This window comes from Salmo salar, chromosome ssa20 (genome assembly GCF_905237065.1).
Source record: "Salmo salar chromosome ssa20, Ssal_v3.1, whole genome shotgun sequence".
NCBI lineage: Eukaryota > Metazoa > Chordata > Actinopteri > Salmoniformes > Salmonidae > Salmo > Salmo salar.
Window position 1 is genome coordinate 13,925,452 of NC_059461.1, and position 19,276 is coordinate 13,944,727.

General features: G+C 43.2%; 1 protein-coding gene across 1 annotated transcript in view; it reads right to left on the minus strand.

The window, feature by feature from the left end:
- LOC106580121 (snRNA-activating protein complex subunit 4) overlaps window positions 1-10,495 on the minus strand; it is a 28,414-nt gene extending 17,919 nt beyond the window's left edge. Inside the window, exons 1-7 of the mRNA XM_014160815.2 lie at window positions 10,324-10,495; window positions 9,830-9,964; window positions 2,236-2,276; window positions 2,049-2,154; window positions 1,906-1,937; window positions 1,641-1,781; window positions 1,412-1,537 (exon numbers count right to left, since the gene is read on the minus strand). Of these exons, the coding sequence (XP_014016290.2) occupies window positions 1,412-1,537; window positions 1,641-1,781; window positions 1,906-1,937; window positions 2,049-2,154; window positions 2,236-2,276; window positions 9,830-9,950 (567 nt within the window). The 5' untranslated portion in view covers window positions 9,951-9,964; window positions 10,324-10,495. The remainder of the gene's footprint in view (window positions 1-1,411; window positions 1,538-1,640; window positions 1,782-1,905; window positions 1,938-2,048; window positions 2,155-2,235; window positions 2,277-9,829; window positions 9,965-10,323) is intronic.
- Between the last annotated feature and the right edge of the window lie 8,781 nt (window positions 10,496-19,276).

Consider the following 19,276-nt stretch of genomic DNA (forward strand, 5'->3'; position numbering starts at 1 on the left):
AGTAGCCACCCTTTGCCTTGATGACAGCTTCGCACACTCCAGGCATTCTCTTAACCAGCTTCATGAGGTAGTCAATTAACAGGTGTGCCTTATTAAAAGTTAATTTGTGGAATTTCTTTCCTTTTTAAAGCGTTTGAGCCAAATCAGTTGTGTTGTGACAAGGTAGGGGTGGTATACAGAAGATAGCCCTATTTGGTAAAACACCAAGTCCATATTATGGCAAGAGCAGCTCAAATAAGCAAAGAGAAATGACAGTCCATCATTACTTTAAGACATGAAGGTCAGTCAATTGGGGAATTTAAGAACTTTGAAAGTTTCTTCAAGTGCAGTCACAAAAACTGTCTCATGACCGCCACAGGAAAGGAAGACCCAGAGTTACCTATGCTGAAGAGGATAAGTTCATTGGAGTTACCAGCCTCAGAAATTGCAGCCAAAATAAATGCTTCAGAGCTCAAGTAACAGACATCTCAACATCAACAGTTCAAAGAATGCGTGAATTAAGCCTTCATGATCTAATTGCTGCAAAGAAACCACTACTAAAAGGACACCAATAAGAAGAAGAGACTTGCTTGGGCCAAGAAACACGAGCAATGGACATTAGATCGTGGAAATCTGTCCTTTGGTCTGATGAGTCCAAATCAGAGATTTTTGGTTCCAACAGCCGTGTCTTTGTGAGATGCAGAGTAGGTGAACGGATGTTCGCCGCATGTGTGGCTCCCACCATGTTGCATGGAGGAGGAGGTGTGATGGTGCTTTGCTGGTGACACTGTCAGTGGTTTACTTAGATTTCAAGGCACACTTAACCAGCATGGCTACCACAGCATTCTGCTGCGATAAGCCATTCCATCTGGTTTGGGCTTAGTTGGACTATCATTTGTTTTTCAACAGGACAATGACCTAACACACCTCCAGGCTGTGTAAGGGCCATTTGACCAAGGAGAGTGATGGAGTGCTGCATCAGATGACCTGCCCTCCACAATCACCCGACCGCAACCCAATTGAGATGGTTTGGGATGAGTTTGACCACAGAGTAAAGGATAAGCATCCAACAAGTGCTCAGCATATGTGGGAACTCCTTCAAGACTGTTGGAAAAGCATTCCAGGTGAAGCTGGTTGAGATAATGCCAAGAGCGTGCAAATCTGTCAAGGCAACGGGTGGCTACTTTGAAGAATCTCAAATATAAAATATATTTTGATTCGTTTAACACTTTTTTGGTTACAACATGATCAAATATGTGTTATTTCATAGTTTGTCTTCACTACTATTCTACAATGTAGAAAATAGTCAAATAAAGAAAAACGCTTCAATGAGTAGGTGTGTCCAAACTTTTGACTGGTACTGTACCTTTGACCAAAGCTATATTCGCCTGACCCTGCTCATATTGTGCTGAATCTGCAGTCTGATACCCACCAGAAATGTGACTTTATCTCTGAAATAGGGCTTCAGAAAGCTCCCCAAGAAAAGCTTCAGTGTGGGTTGTCCAGAAGTGGTAGCCTGGGGAGTTCCTGTGCCAGAGAGCTGAGTCATAATCTCTTTCTGTAGGGAAAGACGGACATTATTACATGGCACAGCTTCATTTAACAGATTCCATACGGCACCTTTAAGAAAAGCTGTATGCTTTTAGTTGTTGGCCTCTTACTTGTTGGTGTTGATTGGCTGATAACAGTTGCTCCAGCTCCTCTAATTTCTCTTTCAACACTTCCTGGTAAACAAGGTTCATTTGCAGACATGTATCTGTGTTCTGGGGTAGATCCAGCTCCTCAGCACTGTCCTCTTTGCTCTACCAGACGTGGGAGAAAGGAGAGGGCAGGCATTTTACAGACACCTTACTTGACATACTGTATTATTTACATCATGTGATAAACTGGAGTGATAGAATAGTGAAAATGATAATCAATACGAACCGATTCTGTTTCACTTCCTTGGACATCCTCATCTGTTTCAACACATTATAAAAAAAAGTCACACGTGGTAGAAATGCAGGAAAATGTATTCATGAAACAATGCATAACCTGTTTAAAGAACACAAGGCAAGGGCAATGGCTACCTGACATCATCTCAGCATTAGATGCATTTGGGCCAAGAGTGCACTCCAACTCTTCAATCTCTCTCTGTATTTGCTCCCGCTCTGCCTCCAGGTTCCCCGGAGGACCCTAGAAGAGCAGGTTAACATTATTTCTCAATTCATCTGAGCTAAATCACACGGTACTATTGGTGATGTCAATGAGTCTTACCAAATCTTCTGGTTGAGATGCATTATCGTCTGATCCGTCATCTGACAACAGTAAAAAAAATAAAAAAGTTAAAGTACATTTAGGAAGCCCTTAGCCAAGCAAACACAGCCAAGGAGTTGGAGACTAAATTGCATTCTATGATTAGACTAGGGTCCAGTTTTTCAAGTTATCGATAGGATTAAAAGCATAGAAATATAATTAATAGAATGGAAGTTCCCATTCATGTCAATGATTTGTAATTGTTATACATTTAATACTATCCATAGGCGAAACCTATATCGATAACTTCTGAAAAACTGGGGGTCAGGGTCTCTCTCTGCAAGCTCACTGCAACAATAATGCGGAAGCAACCCCCCACCCCCCCTTCCCAAAAAAAGAATGAATAAACATAATTTTCTGTGTTTCATCATTGTCCTTCAATTCGCAACAGGCTGAATGTACTTCACAAGAGAAAGCATCCAAGCGAGCGAAACAGCCCCCCCCCCTCTCGCTCTACGTGTAAGCCATCTATCTGACGCGGTCTGGTCCAAACGAGTATGACATTGTTGTCGCCCGTAACATTGAAGCAAGGGAAGCCAGTGAGGATCTGGCCTCCTTTGACCAAAAAAAGTATTACAAAATGTGCCAATCAGCGTTGAGCTAAACTGAGCGAGCTCAACAGTGAATGGTCCTGGCGCACCAAAAAAAGTATCAAGGGAAGCCAGTTTGGATTTGGCTTCACTCCTATTAAATCCCATTGAGAGCATGCCTCATTGACAGAAAAACATGAATAGTTGCATCATTGCGTTGTTGTCCTCCGGTGGCTACCTAGCCAGCTAGCTAGAATTGACCCTTTCCTAAATTAGCCATGGAGATATGGATTTGGACTTGTGGTTTTACTTAATTCTCCGTACTGGCCAATGATTATAATGGTGATTCTGATCCAACCATTAATTCATACATTGTTGTTGCCCTGGTCTTAAGAGGATGGAAGTTCAATCTGTAGAAGGCTAATGTTGACTAGCTAACGTTGCCCATGAATAGAAGTTAGGCTAGTGAGCAAGCATTTTAGCCAGGTAGCCTAGGACAACAAAAAAACATAAGCATGTACTGTATGACAGAGTGATAGACCGTTTCGTCAACATGAAAAAAAGGTCATTGGCGTTTCTCTACAAGTAGGGTGAGTCAACATGTTTTCGACTTGCCCAAACACACAGAAATCAGAACCATGGACAGCCACATCATATTTAGCTAACATTGATTGGACTAAACAGTCACTGTATTAGACTAAGCAGAGGTGATTTTATGATGTTGAAATTTGCGACTTGCAGTAACTCGGTGATTCTAAATCAATAGTTGTTTAGTGGTCCGAAGATTTCGTTAACATGAACTTGCTAGGTCATGTAACTGTCTGTCACAATACAGGCAATATGCTGTGTGGACTTCTCGGGACAGAGGTTGCTACCGGTTTTGTGATAAACCAAGGTGTGGTTGAATTTATTCTGCAACTGTCTTCTTATAGTCTCGGCCGGCCTTGTGTGTGTGTGTGCGCGTGTGCGTGTGCGTGTGTATATATATATATAGTAACGAACCCTATTGGACTGGTCCCCCCTACCACACGGAACCCCACTAATCTACAGACGGAAACGCACGAGGTGGCTAAAAACAGACTTCCCTCCATCTTCTACCAGCTTGCTACCTATGGCTCGGCTAGCTATCTAATTCTCACTGGACCCTTTGATCACTCGGCTAAGCATGCCTCTCCTTAATGTCAATATGCCTTGTCCATTGCTGTTCTGGTTTGTGTTTATTGGCTTATTTCACTGTAGAGCCTCTAGCCCTGCTCATTATACCTTACCCAACCTCTCAGTTCCTCCACCCACACATGCTATGACATCTTCTGGTTTCAATTATGTTTCTAGAGACAATATCTCTCTCATCATCACTAAATGCCTAGGTTTACCTCCACTGTATTCACATCCTACCATATCTTTGTCTGTATATTATACCTTGAAGCTATTTTATCGCCCCCAGAAACCTGCTCCTTTTTGTCTCTATTCCGGACGTCACAGACGACCAATTCTTATAGCTTTTATCCGTACCCTTATCCTCATCCTTCTCTGTTCCTCTGGTGATGTTGAGGTGAATCCAGGCCCTGCAGTGCCTTGTTCCACTCCTACTCCCCAGGTGCTCTCTTTTGATGACTTCTGTAACCGTAATAGCCTAAATTTCATGCATGTTAACATTAGAAGCCTCCTCCCTAAGTTTGTTTTATTCACTGCTTTAGCACACTCTGCCAACGTGGATGTCCTAGCCATGTCTGAATCCTGGCTTAGGAAGACCACCAAAAACTGAAATCTTCATCCCTAACTACAACGTTTTCAGACAAGATAGAACGGCCAAAGGGGACGGTGTTGCAATCTACTGCAGAGATAGCCTGCAGAGTTCTGTCCTACTATCCAGGTCTGTACCCAAACAATTTGAACTTCTACTTTTAAAAATCCATCTCTCTAAAAACAAGTCTCTTACCGTTGCCGCCTGCTATAGACCACCCTCAGCTGTGCTCTGGACACCATATGTGAACTGATTGCCCCCCATCTATCTTTAGAGCTCGTGCTACTAGGTGACCTAAACTGGGACATGCTTAACACCCCAGCCATCCTACAATCCAAGCTTGATGCCCTCAATCTCACACAAATTATTAATGAACCCACCAGGTACCACCCCAAAGCCTTAAACACTGGCACCCTCATAGATATTATCCTAACAAACTTGCCCTCTAAATACACCTCCGCTGTTTTCAACCAAGATCTCAGCGATCACTGCCTCATTGCCTGCATCCGTAATGGGTCAGCGGTCAAACGACCTCCACTCATCACTGTCAAACGCTCCCTGAAACAATTCAGCGAGCAAGCCTTTCTCATCGACCTGGCCCGGGTATCCTGGAAGGATATTGACCTCATTCCGTCAGTAGAGGATGCCTGGTTATTTTTTTTAAATGCCTTCCTCACCATCTTAAATAATCATGCCCCATTCAAAAAATGTAGAACCAGGAACAAATATAGCCCTTGGTTCTCCCCAGACCTGACTCCCCTTAACCAACACAAAAACATCCTGTGGCGTTCTGCATTAGCATCGAACAGCCCCCGTGATATGCAACTTTCCAGGAAAGTTAGAAACCAATATACACAGGCAGTTAGAAAAGTCAAGGCTAGCTTTTTCAAGAAGAAATTTGCTTCCTGCAACACAAATTCAAAAAAGTTCTGTGACATTGTAAAGTCCATTGAGAATAAGAACACCTCCTCCCAACTGCACACTGCACTGAGGATAGGAAACTCTGTCACCACCGATAAACCCACTATAATTGAGAATTTCAATAAGCATTTTTCTACGGCTGGCCATGCTTTCCACCTGGCTACCCCTACTGCAGTCAACAGCACTGCAACCCTCACAGCTACTCGCCCAAGCCTTCCCCATTTCTCCTTCTCCCAAATCCATTCAGCTGATGTTCTGAAAGAGCTGCAAAATCTGGACCCCTACAAATCAGCCGGGCTAGACAATCTGGACCCTTTCTTTCTAAAATTATCTGCCGAAATTATTGCAACCCCTATTACTAGCCTGTTCAACCTCTCTTTGGTGTCGTCTGAGATTCCCATAGATTGGAAAGCAGCTGCTGTCATCCCCCTCTTCAAAGGAGGGGACACTCTTGACCCAAATTGCTACAGACCTATATCCATCCTACCCTGCCTTTCTAAGGTCTTCGAAAGCCAAGTCAACAAACAGATCACCGACCATTTCGAATCCCACCGCACCTTCTCCGCTATGCAATCTGGTTTCAGAGCTGGTCATGGGTGCACCTCAGCCACGCTCAAGGTCCTAAACGATATTGTAACCGCCATCGATAAGAAACAATACTGTGCTGCCGTATTCACTGACCTGGCCAAAGCTTTTGACTCTGTCAATCACCACATTCTCATCAGTAGACTCAATAGCCTTGGTTTCTCAAATGATTGCATCGCCTGGTTCACCAACTACTTCTCTGATAGAGTTCAGTGTGTCAAATCGGAGGGCCTGTTGTCCGGACCTCTGGCAGTCTATGGGGGTGCCACAGGGTTCAATTCTTGGGCCGACTCTTTTCTCTGTATACATCAATGATGTCGTTCTTGCTGCTGGTGAGTCTCTGATCTACCTCGACGCAGACGACACCATTCTGTATACTTCTGGCCCTTCTTTGGACACTGTGTTAACAACCCTCCAGACGAGCTTCAATGCCATACAACTCTCCTTCCGTGGTCTCCAACTGCTCCTAAATACAAGTAAAACTAAATGCATGCTCTTCAACCGATCGCTGCCTGCACCTGCCCGCCTGTCCAGCATCAGTACTCTGGACGGTTCTGACTTAGAATATGTGGACAACTACAAATACCTAGGTGTCTGGCTAGACTGTAAACTCTCCTTCCAGACTCACATCAAACATCTCCAATCCAAAGTTAAATCTAGAATTGGCTTCCTATTTCACAACAAAGCATCCTTCACTCATGCTGCCAAACATACCCTCGTAAAACTGACCATCCTATCGATCCTCGACTTCGGCGATGTCATTTACAAAATAGCCTCCAATACCCTACTCAACAAACTGGATGCAGTCTATCACAGTGCCATCCGTTTTGTCACCAAAGCCCCATATACTACCCACCACTGCGACCTGTACGCTCTCGTTGGCTGGCCTTCGCTTCATAATCGTCGCCAAACCCACTGGCTCCAGGTCATCTACAAGACCCTGCTAGGTAAAGTCCCCCCTTATCTCCGCTCAAAGCCAATTCCTCCTTTGGCTGTCTCTCCTTCCAGTTCTCTGCTGCCAATGACTGGAACGAACTACAAAAAAATCTCTGAAACTAGAAACACTTATCTCCCTCACTAGCTTTAAGCACCAGCTGTTAGAGCAGCTCTCAGATCACTGCACCTGTACATAGCCCATCTATAATTTAGCCCAAACGACCACCCCTTCCCCTACTGTATTTATTTATTTTGCTCCTTTGCACCCCATTATTTATTTCTACTTTGCACTTTCTTCTACTACAAATCTACCATTCCAGTGTTTTACTTGCTATATTGTATTTACTTTGCCACCATGGCCTTTTTTGCCTTTACCTCCCTTATCTCACCACATTTGCTCACATTGTATATAGACTTATTTTTCTACTGTATTATTGACTATGTTTGTTTTACTCCATGTGTAACTCTGTGTTGTATGTTGTCGAACTGCTTTGCTTTATCTTGGCCAGGTGGCAATTGTAAATGACAACTTGTTCTCAACTTGCCTACCTGGTTAAATAATGGTGAAATAAATAAAATAAAAATAAATAAAATAAGCTTGGATATGGAATCTGCCGCTTGAGCATTATTTTGGGGCACAGTCGATAGTGCGCGGGACTTTGGGCTAGAAGGTTGAGGGTTCGAGACTTGGTCCCTGCCCGTTTCATTACTAGATATTGTAATGAAACAGCAGGGAGCAGGTCTCGAACCCTCGACCTTCTAGCCCAAAGTCCCGCGCACTATCGACTGTGCCACAAAAGCATGCTCAAGCGGCAGAGTCGATATCCGCGCTTATAAACCCAGGGTCGTTACACTACTCCCGCCTTTCAAAGAGCGCGTCCTCGCGCCAGCTTGCAACTAAGTTTTACAGGTACGCGCGCACCGGCCAAGCATGCAAGGTCCGATCACTTCTGACACCAATGTAACGAAGCTGGCAGGGAGCAGGTCTCGAACCCTCGACCTTCTAGCCCTAAGTCCAGCGCGCTATCGACTGTGCCGCAAAAGCATGCTCAAGCAGTAGAGTCGATATCTGCGCTGGACTTCGAGCTAGAAGGTCGAGGGTTCGAGACCTGCTCCCTGCCTGTTTCATTGGTGTACAGTTGTGGCCAAAAGTTGAGAATGACACAAATATTCATTTTCACAAAGTCTGCTGCCTCAGTTTGTATGATGGCAATTTGCATATACTCCAGAATGTTATGAAGAGTGATTAGATGAAAGTCCCTTTTTGCCATGCAAATGAACTGAATCCCCCCAAAAAATGTTCACTGCATTTCAGCCCTGCCACAAAAGGACCAGCTGACATGTCAGTGATTCTCTCGTTAACACAGGTGTGAGTGTTGACGAGGAGAAGGCTGGAGATCACTCTGTCATGCTGATTGAGTTCGAATAACAGACTGGAAGCTTCAAAAGGAGGGTGGTGCTTGGAATCATTGTTCTTCCTCTATCAACCATGGTTACCTGCAAGGAAACACGTGCCGTCATCATTGCTTTGCACAAAAAGGGCTTCACAGGAAAGGATATTGCTGCCAGTAAGATTGCACCTAAATCAACCATTTATCAGATCATCAAGAACTTCAAGGAGAGCGGTTCAATTGTTGTAAAGGCGGCTTCAGGGCGCCCAAGAAAGTCCAACAAGCGCCAGGACCATCTCCTAAAGTGGATTCAGCTGCGGGATTGGGGCACCACCAGTACAGAGCTTGCTCAGGAATGGCAGGCTGGTGTGAGTGCATCTGCACACACAGTGAGGCCAAGACTTTTGGACGATGGCCTGGTGTCAAGAAGGGCAGCAAAGAAGCCACTTCTCTCCAGGAAAAACATCAGGGACAGACTGATATTCTGCAAAAGTTACAGGGATTGGACTGCTGAGGACTGGGGTAAAGTCATTTTCTCTGATGAATCCCCTTTCCGATTGTTTGGGGCATCCGGAAAAAAGCTTGTCCGGAGAAGACAAGGTGAGCGCTACCATCAGTCCTCTGTCATGCCAACAGTAAAGCATCCTGAGACCATTCATGTGTGGGGTTGCTTCTCAGCCAAGGGAGTGGGCTCACTCACAATTTTCCCCAAGAACACAGCCATAAATAAAGAATGGTACCAACACATCCTCCGAGAGCAACTTCTCCCAACCATCCAGGAACAGTTTGGTGGTGAACAATGCCTTTTCCAGCATGATGGATCACCTTGTCATAAGGCTAAAGTGATAACTAAGTGGCTCGAGGAACAAAACATAGATATTTTGGGTCCATGGCCAGGAAACTCACCAGACCTTAATCCCATTGAGAACTTGTGGTCAATCCTCTAGAGGCGGGTGGACAAACAAAAACCCACAAATTCTGACAAACTCCAAGCATTGATTATGAAAGAATGGGCTGCCATCAGTCAGGATGTGGCCCAGAAGTTAATTGACAGCATGCCAGGGCGGATTGCAGAGGTCTTGAAAAAGAAGGGTCAACACTGCAAATATTGACTCTTTGCATCAACTTCATGTAATTGTCAAAAGACTTTGACGCTTATGAAATGCATGTAATTATACTTCAGTATTCCATAGTAACAACTGACCAAAATATCTAAAGACAATGAAGCAGCAAACTTTGTGTCATTCTCAACTGTTGGCCACAAGTGTGTGTGTGATAGATAGATATATATATATATATCTATCTATCATGGTCGCAAGGCATATGAATTAACAGGGTTATAAAGTAAACAACGCAATTATCCCAACACATAGGTTGTAATATGTCTTCCTTAATGATTTTACCCACGCACCCCTAACTTACTGCTTTAATATACTTCAGATACCCACCAGATGAACAACTGTCTGAAGATAGTTCAATGGAGTTGCTTTCGGGACCAAGGGTGCGCTCGAGCACCAAAATTTGGCGTTCGACTTTCTTCCTCTGTGCAATTAGGTCATCCGAGGACATAATGGATGAGACACCTTTATAATAATAAAAATTTAAAAAAAGTTAAATGAATGATAACAAAACCAGGGATACATTTATTGTAGGACAATATGCATTGAAAATACAGGACGTTACAGTAGCTAGCTGACAACATTGAAAGGAAGCTGGGGGAGCGTGCTGGAATCCAACCCCATTCGCGAGCAGCAACATCACATTTGCAGGTAGCTAACGTACTTTAGTAACTAGCAAACAACATCTGAACTAAACCCAACGTGCACAAAAAAGCAACATCCCTCAACTTAAGCATCAGTCAAAAGTGTTCTAATTTAGCTAGCTAGCTAGCCATGCAGTCTTGACCAGGAGGAGCATCTGAAAGCTTGCTAACGCTACTTACCAAGACTGTCATCCAAGTTAACAGATGTGTCTTCTTATGTTATACATAAAATATTATGTAGAAACAAATATATTTAACTAGCTAAGTCCCACTGAAATTGTCTGACATGCTATTTCACTGAAGATCTCTACGTGCTACAAACGACACTGCTGGAATATTAACATATTTCCCAGAGTGCAATTGTGAAGGAATCAAAGTTTGTTGTTTTTAAAAATTATATTATTGTTTATCATGCATAAACAATCTAGACACATATTCACCGAATATTCCTACTCAAATACTATTACTTGATTAAAAATAATCAAATGTTACGTTGTAATATTCAAATATCCACAATGCAACGCGGGTATCATAGTAAACGTCACAGCCTTGTACAGAGTCGCTAATGTTGTTGAAGCCAAAGATGATCGATATACTGACAAGATACATGTCTCTTCGCCATAATAATGGGAGTCGTTGTCCACAAAGAGGCAACGCCTATCCTTTCTTTGGATTGGTGAATACATCCTATTATTGTAATCAGTTTTGGATTATTCGATAACGGTTGTTGACGCCTGTATTCAATGGGAGAGATGCTAGTATGCTACTAGCCTCATACCATGAATACACATAGCCATCTCGAATATAAATTGTTTTTCCTCAAAGTTGCCGGGATATCACGTGTCCTACTTATGTCAGTAAACTCATAACGTAAGCATTACGAAACTTCTATTAGTGCAAATAAACCTCAGGTAGCAAATAAGCCATGAATTACTTTGTTGACCAATTCGACTCTCGTTGGGCTCCATACAAAAACGCTTGGGAGGGTTCGGGTCCCCGTTTTTGGCCTTGTGTGAGATCTGTCGACGTGCCCTTGAGCAGGGCATTGACCGTAGATGTTTCTGTGTGTCGCTCTGAATGGGAGTCTGTTGGGTGACTGGTGTGGTGTAGTTGTTGAGCGGCTTCACTGAAAGTATATTGCATGTTTTGGATATTCAATAAAATGAAAACTCATGACTTGGTGGGCGAAACGCCGAAAAAACGCCACCTGCTAGTGGGAGACAGATTTTTCCTCCGAGTTGGGCCTCTCTCTTCCTCTTCCTCTCTGTTGCAGCACAAGTTTATCAAAGCCACCACACAATTGTGACAAACTGCTGGAGCAGTTCAACCTTATTGGGCACAGGGGGAGGGTAGTGTTTTTTTCCCCCCTGATTTACATTCGCTCTTTTGCAGGTTTTAATATACCATTTCTTCCATTCTTGCCAAATTCCTAATCTGCTTGCATGCACCTCCCCTATATCGAAGTGTTTTGGTACTTCCCTTATGCGCTATGCTTTTCAGTGTGCTAACTTTTATTATAAATAAGGTATATATCTATATATGGTTTTTTTTTAGGTGCAAAAACATCTAAACCTGTTTTTGCTTTGTTGTTATAGGGTATTGTGTGGAGATTGTTGAGGAAATGTTTTAATTTAATTAATTTTAGAATAAGGCTGTAACGTAACAAAATGTGGAAAAAGTAAATGGGTCTGAATACTTTCCGAAGGCACTGTACCACGACTAAGGGCTGTTCCCTGCACGACACAGCCTTTAGCCGTGGTATATTGGCCATATATCACAAACCCCCGAGGTGCATTATTGCTATTATTAGCAACATTAATTAGAGCAGTTAAACTAAATGTTTTGTCATACCTGTGGTATACGATCTGATATACCACAGCTGTCAGCCAATCAGCATTCAGGCCTCGAACCACCTAGTTTATATAAGTATTCAGACCCTTTGCTATGAGACTCAAAATTGAGCTCATGTACACCTTGTTTCCATTGATCATCCTTGAGATGTTTCTACAACATGATTGGAGTCCACCTGTGGTAAATTCAATTAACTGGACATGTTTTGGAAAGGCACACACCTGTCAATATAAGGTCCCACAGTTGACAGTGCATTTCAGAGCAAAAACCAAGCCATGAGGTCGAAGGAATTGTACGTACTGCTCCGAGACAAGATTGTGTTGAGACACAGATCTGGGGAAGGGTACCGAAACATTTCTGCAGCATTGAAGGTCCCCAAGAACACAGTGGCCTCCATCATTCTTAAATGGAAGAAATGTGGAAGCACCAAGACTTCCTAGAGCTGGCTGCCCGGCCAAACTGAGCAATCGGGGGAGAAGGGCCTTGGTCAGGGAGGTGACCAAGAACCCGATGGTCACTCTGACAGAGGTCCAGAGTTCCTCTGTGGAGATGGGAGAACCTTCCAGAAGGACAACCATCTCTGCAGCACTCCACCAATCAGGCCTTTATGGTAGTGGCCAGACGGAAGCCACTCCTCAGTAAAAGGCACATGACATCCCGCTTGGAGTTTACCAAAAGGCACCTAAAGACTCTCATACCATGAGAAACAAGATTCTCTGGTCTGATGAAACCAAGATTAAGCTCTTTGGCCTGAACGCCAAGCGTCACATCTGGAGGAAACCTGGCACCATCCCTACGGTGAAGCATGGTGGCTAAGACAAATGCCTCTCTGTCAAGGATGTTGTCAGCCATTTTAACTGTAAGAACTTCAGCTGGGAAAGTCACTTTTCCACAGTGTTCGGCCTCCATTGTGGGACTAGAGGTCACTGACAGATCGCCCTTGTGAACAGATCACGATATTATTGTAAATATGTGAGAAACTGCCAGACACCAGAGAGCAACTACCATCAAGAGCAGTCACTTGAGAAGTAGTGAAACTTGAGCTATGGCGGCTTGATGCTCTTAATTGAAAATCATGAAGATCTCTGCTTGTGGAGGCCAAAAGTTGAGACTAAATTCCCTCAGCATATTCTGCGACCTTTTAGCAAGCCGAAGCACCACGGGTAGAGATTTCACTTTTGTAAAAACTGATTGTGCGATACACTTCATATGCCTCACAAAGGAATCCATCATTTCAGAGGCTTCAGAACCCACATTAACTGTAGTAGTTAAATGTTCCTCTGGCATAGCTGGCAGATTTGTTTGACTGGCCAGATTACTTGTAGGAGACTCAGGTGTGCAAGCAGAAATGTGTGCAGGTAGACATCTGCTAGACCTAATGAGCACCTCGATAATAGCTTTACTCGCTTCTGACTTCAGGTCAACACTAGAGTTTCTTAACGGTTGACATTACTGTGTCACGCCCTGATCTGTTTCACCTGTCCTTGTGATTGTCTCCACCCTCTCCAGGTGTCACTTATTTTCCCTGGTGTATATACCCCTGTGTTTCCTGTCTCTCTGTGCCAGTTCATCTTGTATGTTTAAGTCAACCAGGGTGGTTGTGCTCCTGCTTTTCTATTCTCTTTTACTAGTCCTCCCGGTTTTGACCTTTGCCTTTTTTTCTGAACTCCATTCCCGCCTGCCTGACCATTCTGCCTGCCCTGACCTTGAGCCTGCCTGACATTCTGTACCTCGGAACTGGTTTTGACCTTTTGCCTGTCCATGACCATTCTCTTGCCTACCCCTTTTGGATTGTTAATAAACATGTTGGACTCTAACCATCTGCCTCCTGTGTCTGCATCTGGGTCTCGCCTTGGGGAGATCCAATCATTGTGTCAGAGGGTGAATGTATGAGCATGTTTTGACTCACCATGCTGCCAGAGGATACTGTCTCTTTTGAATATGCTTTTCTCTGATGCAGAGTCTACCAGAATAAGACCACCAACACAATCCCTTGATGCTAAAATAAGTTTGTGTGCAAATCATGAAACACATCCATTGTTCCTTGCTCTCGTCCCTGGCATTCTCCCGAGTCCAAAATGTCAGCAATGACTTCTCCTGTCAATGGTGCAAGGCAAGCCTTAATGTCCCTATCCTCCTTAGATGCAGTGGTCTTGGATTGAGGCGCAGTCTGGCCAGTGACTTCAAAAGCACCGCAGAGATAAGACACCATCTTTTCAGTGGCTTGTATGGCATATCGCCTCCCAGTGTTACAACACACAGGGCTTGATTTACCTGAGCTGGAACAGGAGATGATCAGTGAGATGTTAGATTTAACCTGACCCACGACATCTCTGACCATAGATCTGGCCAATCCAGGTGAGCCAGAAGAGCTGAATTGATCACCCAGTGCCTGAAGAATTGTGTCCTTGGTGATCCCAAAGAGGACATTCAAAGAATTTGTCAGGGGAGCCTCTCCTCCATGTACCCTCTGCAACAAGGTCAGGGAACTTGATCAATCTTGTCTAATGTTTACATATTGATCACTAACAATTGTTACTTTGAATTAACCAATACTTCATTATCTAACCAATGTGTAATAGTTTGTTATCTTAAGTGGTTATACACTGAGTGTACAAAACATTAAGAACACCTGTTCTTTCCATGACATAGAGTGACCAGGTGAAAGCTATGATCCCTTATTGATGTCACTTGTTAGTCAGTGTAGATGAAGGGGAGGAGACAGGTTAAAGAAGGATTTTTAAGTCTTGAGACAATTGAGACACGGATTGTGTATGTGCCATTCAGAGGGTAAAAGGGCAAGACAAAATATTTCAGTGCCTTTGAACGGGGTATGGTAGTAGGTGCCAGACGCACCGGTTTGTGTCAAGAACTGCAACGCTGCTGGGTTTTTCCACACTTAACAGTTTCCCGTGTTTATCAAGAATGGTCCACCACCCAAAGGACATCCAGTCAACTTGACACAACTGTGGAAAGCATTGGAGTCAACATGGGCCAGCATCACTGTGGAACGCTTTCGACACCTTGTAGAGTCCATGGCCCGATGAATTGAGGCTGTTCTGAGGGCAAAAGGGGGGGGGGGTGCAACTCAATATAAGGAGGTGTTCCTAATGTTTTGTATACTCAGTGTATGTGGTGTCTGCATTCTTTACAATAAACATTTTAGTTTCTTCGCTTTGTAACCTTAACTGTGAAATGCTGTGTAATGTGTGGAAAGGTTAACCTGAATGGAGTAGTGGGGAAAGGGGAATACCTAGTCAGTTGTACAACTGAATGCCTTCAACTGAAATGTGTCTTCTGCATTTAACCCAACCCCTCTGAATCAGAGAGGTGCAGGGGGCTGCTTTTATCAACATCCACGTCTTCGGCGCCCGGGGAACAGTGGGTTAACTGCCTTGCTCAGGGGCAGAACGACAGATTTTTACCTTTCGATTACTGGCCCAACGCTCTAACCACTAGGCTACCTGCCACCCATTTGGGTCAGGCACACCGTTGAGGTGTGGTTGGTGAACAGACAGTACCTTCTAGAAGAATGTGAGGTGGGTGTGTGGGAGCTAAAATAATGTCTGCCACTGCTGCTCTTCCTCAATTCTTTGCTGTGGTAACTGTTCGCGGATCAACACCAAGCTCTGTTCAAATTCAGTGGATGAGGAGTAGGGAGTCTTGATCCCTTGACTGCACAGAAACTTTCCACTGCTAGGCCTTGTGGGTGGATCTTTGTCATTAAACTTCACCATGCGTGACTGCTTAAAGTGAGTGGTGGAGGGGTAGGGAGTCTTGACCCATTGGCAGCACAGAGACTTTTCATTGCCAAGCCTCTTTGGTAGACCTTCTTCATTAAACCTCACCACACGTTCCTGAATGCTTGTAATGGTGTAGCACTCTGATCCAAAAAGATATCCCTTGATGCCGCTTGCTTAGCGGCGTCAAGCTTTAATATGTGTGCAAGGGATGAGGATCTCAATCGCCATATGGGAAACCATGTTCGCTATCACATTTTGGTAAGATGTACTTTGGTCATCTGTTTCAATACAAAAAATAATCTTTATTTTGATAGATTGTGGTGTAAAGTGCTTAGTAATCAATATGATAAACTTTGTGTCAAACTTTCTATGAAATTATCACAGATAAGCTGACCCGATCGCTCATGCCCTCTTGAATCACCTTCCACTGCCTGATAAAGAAAACAAAAGTAAACGTGTTCAGTTGTTTTGTCGTGATGAGCCAGGTTGTTGTATATAGAATGCATAGTACTGAAAGATTTCCTCTATTTTGGTATTGATCCGAAGACTGAGCTCTGGATGAACAGAATACCACATGGGGACCTAAAGGACAACAAGCAAAATGACTGAGGTCTAATCCAAATACCTATACAACATTTACCATGATCTCAATAATCTACTACTAGACCAAATTCATTTTACATTTTTGTCATTGGCTAAACTAGGATATTAATTGCATTAATGAAAGCCACCTGCCCTTTTATCAAATGAATCTTCCTTTGAATTGATTGTGTGACTTTTAAGTGGTTTTGATTGAAATACTGAATCTGCACAAGAAATGGCACACTAATCATACTAAACAGAGTAACATCAAGTCAAAGCAGCCCATTATTTAGCAAATGCATAGACAGATAGATTCAAACCTAGCAAAGAACCCAAATGACCAGAAAACCAATCTTACCTTCCCAGACTTCTCCTTCTTCTCATCTTTTAGCTAAGCAACTGGCTCTTTTTCCTTTACCTCCTTCTCCATCTGTTTCTCCTGGTGACTATCTTCCAAGTCCTGTTATAATCAAGCGTTGTTACAATCATCATAGCCTATACAAAAGGAAGCTTTTTACAATGTTTGTAGACATTGTAGACCATTTTTGTTGAAAACGCTAACTCCAAGCTGCCAAAATAGACCTACCTTCTTTTTCGTCTGACATTAAATCAAGTTTATAAAAACGAAACCAACAAGTGCAGATGTGTGCTAGTGCTAGTCCAGCTAAACATGTACTGTATGTACCGTGGACACAGCAGAGGGTCTGAACTGCAGAAACCAAAGTAGCCTAAAGATAAACCCATATTGACCTTGATGTCATAGTGTACAACAGTGGCCCTTGACAGGAACTTGCATGCATGCAACCATGTCCCATTAAATTAGCCTAATAATGTAGTAATAATTCAGCCTGTTGTAGGCATAGGCCCAATAACTGGTTCTACACAGCTAGGCCTATGTGACAATATTTCCTTCATCACTCGCAAGTCAACTTATTCTTAAAAGTTAAACCTGGTCATTGATAAAAAAAAATTAAAAAGACTGCTATTCCTTGCTCACCATTTTGTACATTCTGTCTTCATCCATGTTCATGCACTATTTTGAAGACCTGTGTGGTGACTTTGTCACAGGACTATTCTTAAAAGTTAGATGGTGCTAAGTAGGCCTAAACAACAAATAGCCGGGATCAGAGATTCAGCACCATTCTACCTGACAGCGACTGAATCAGACTCTCATGATCTGACTTTCAGCACCACAGTGCAGAGGACAGCGGCCCTCTCAAGCGCAGTCCAATTCCTGTTACAGCAACAAACAAAAAAGTGTGGTGGGGCTACCGTGACCTTTGGCTGAAATAAGACAAATGTGGGCAAAAAAAAAACAAGGACATGTGTCGCCCATAGTAGGCCACTAAATCAGTAAATTCTTATTCTAGGGCTATTTTTTACGAATATACAATAAATGGTAACGTGGGTAGGCTAACTTACTGGTAACATGGGTTATAGGCGATTCCATAGCAAGACTAACCTACCAAGATATCAATGCACAGTTCAGTCATAAGCTAACCAAATTGGTATAGTTGTATTCAGGGGTGGAAATTGGAAGAAATCACTCCTGAAACCCTCCAACGTAAAATCCATGAATTCAACGTAACAAAATAAAATAATAATATTTTAAAAAGTGTAAACAATTATTCCACTCACAGAACCTAGAACTTCCTGTGGTTGGATGTATTAGATCAGGTAGTGGTAGCCCCAGGGGTACGCTGAATTCTGTCGGGGGTATGCCAAATAAAAATGTGATTCAAATGTGATTTATTTGAAAACAGTTTTTCTTCTTCACGTTTTCAAACAGTCCATTTATATTTTCCAACGGGGCTATACATTTGGGTGAGGTTTTTTTCTCGCCTGAGTATCCTCGTTTCACTGTCAAAAATGAAATTAAACATTTAGTGTTCAGCGAAATAACAACACAAATACAGGTAGCCTAGTCAAATAATTAACATCCAATCACATTAACCGTTACTCTCTCGAGGGAAACCTTCACTCTTGCACAGACATTTAGAAACAAAACATGATCATTTGAAAAATAAGCCAGTTTTTTGAGCGTGAATAAAGACGACTTTCAAGTTGTAAGACGTATAAAAGCAACAGATACCATTAATAAGAAGGGTCTAGAAGCGTCTTATATGGTGAGCTACTGAGTGGCTAGGACAGGCAAGCCACATACTATTGTGGAGGACTTAATTATTCTTGCTGCTGAGGATATGGCTGGGACAATGCTGGGGGAAAAGGCCAAAAATAACTCTACAGACAATGACTTCATCAAACAACACTGTTTCACAACGTATCAGTGACATGGCAGGAGATGTTTTGGAACAATTACTGCTTTGCATACAAGCCAGTGAATTCTATGCGTTACAGCTGGATGAATCAACAGACGTGGCGGGCCTGGTACAGCTCCTGGTATATGTCCGTTACGTTTATGGGGGGTCAATTAAGGAAGACATCCTCTTCTGGAAACCAGGACAACATGAAAGGGTATTTTTTAAGTACTGGATAGCTTTGTGACATCAAATGGACTTTGGTGGTCAAGATGTGTTGGTATTGTACTGATGGCGCCATGGCAGGGAGACAGTGGAGTGGTAACACGCGTGCAAGCAGATGCTCCTGACGCCACTTGGTACACTGCAGCATCCACCGAGAGGCTCTAGCTGCCAAGGGAAAGCCTGACAGCTTGAAATACAGTGAAAATGATTAACCTTGTTAATTAAAGCAAGGCCCTTGAACTCTCGTGTATTTTCTGCACTATGCAATGATATGGGCAGCGACCATGTAACGCTTTTACAACATACAGAAGTGCGCTTGTTATCAAGGAGCAAAGTATTGACATGTTTTTTTTAATTGAGAGACGAGCTTAAAGTTTTCTTTACTATGCATCATTTTCACTTGTCTGACCGCTTGCATGATGATGAATTTCTCACACGGCTGGCCTATCTGGGTGATATTTTTCTCGCCTGAAT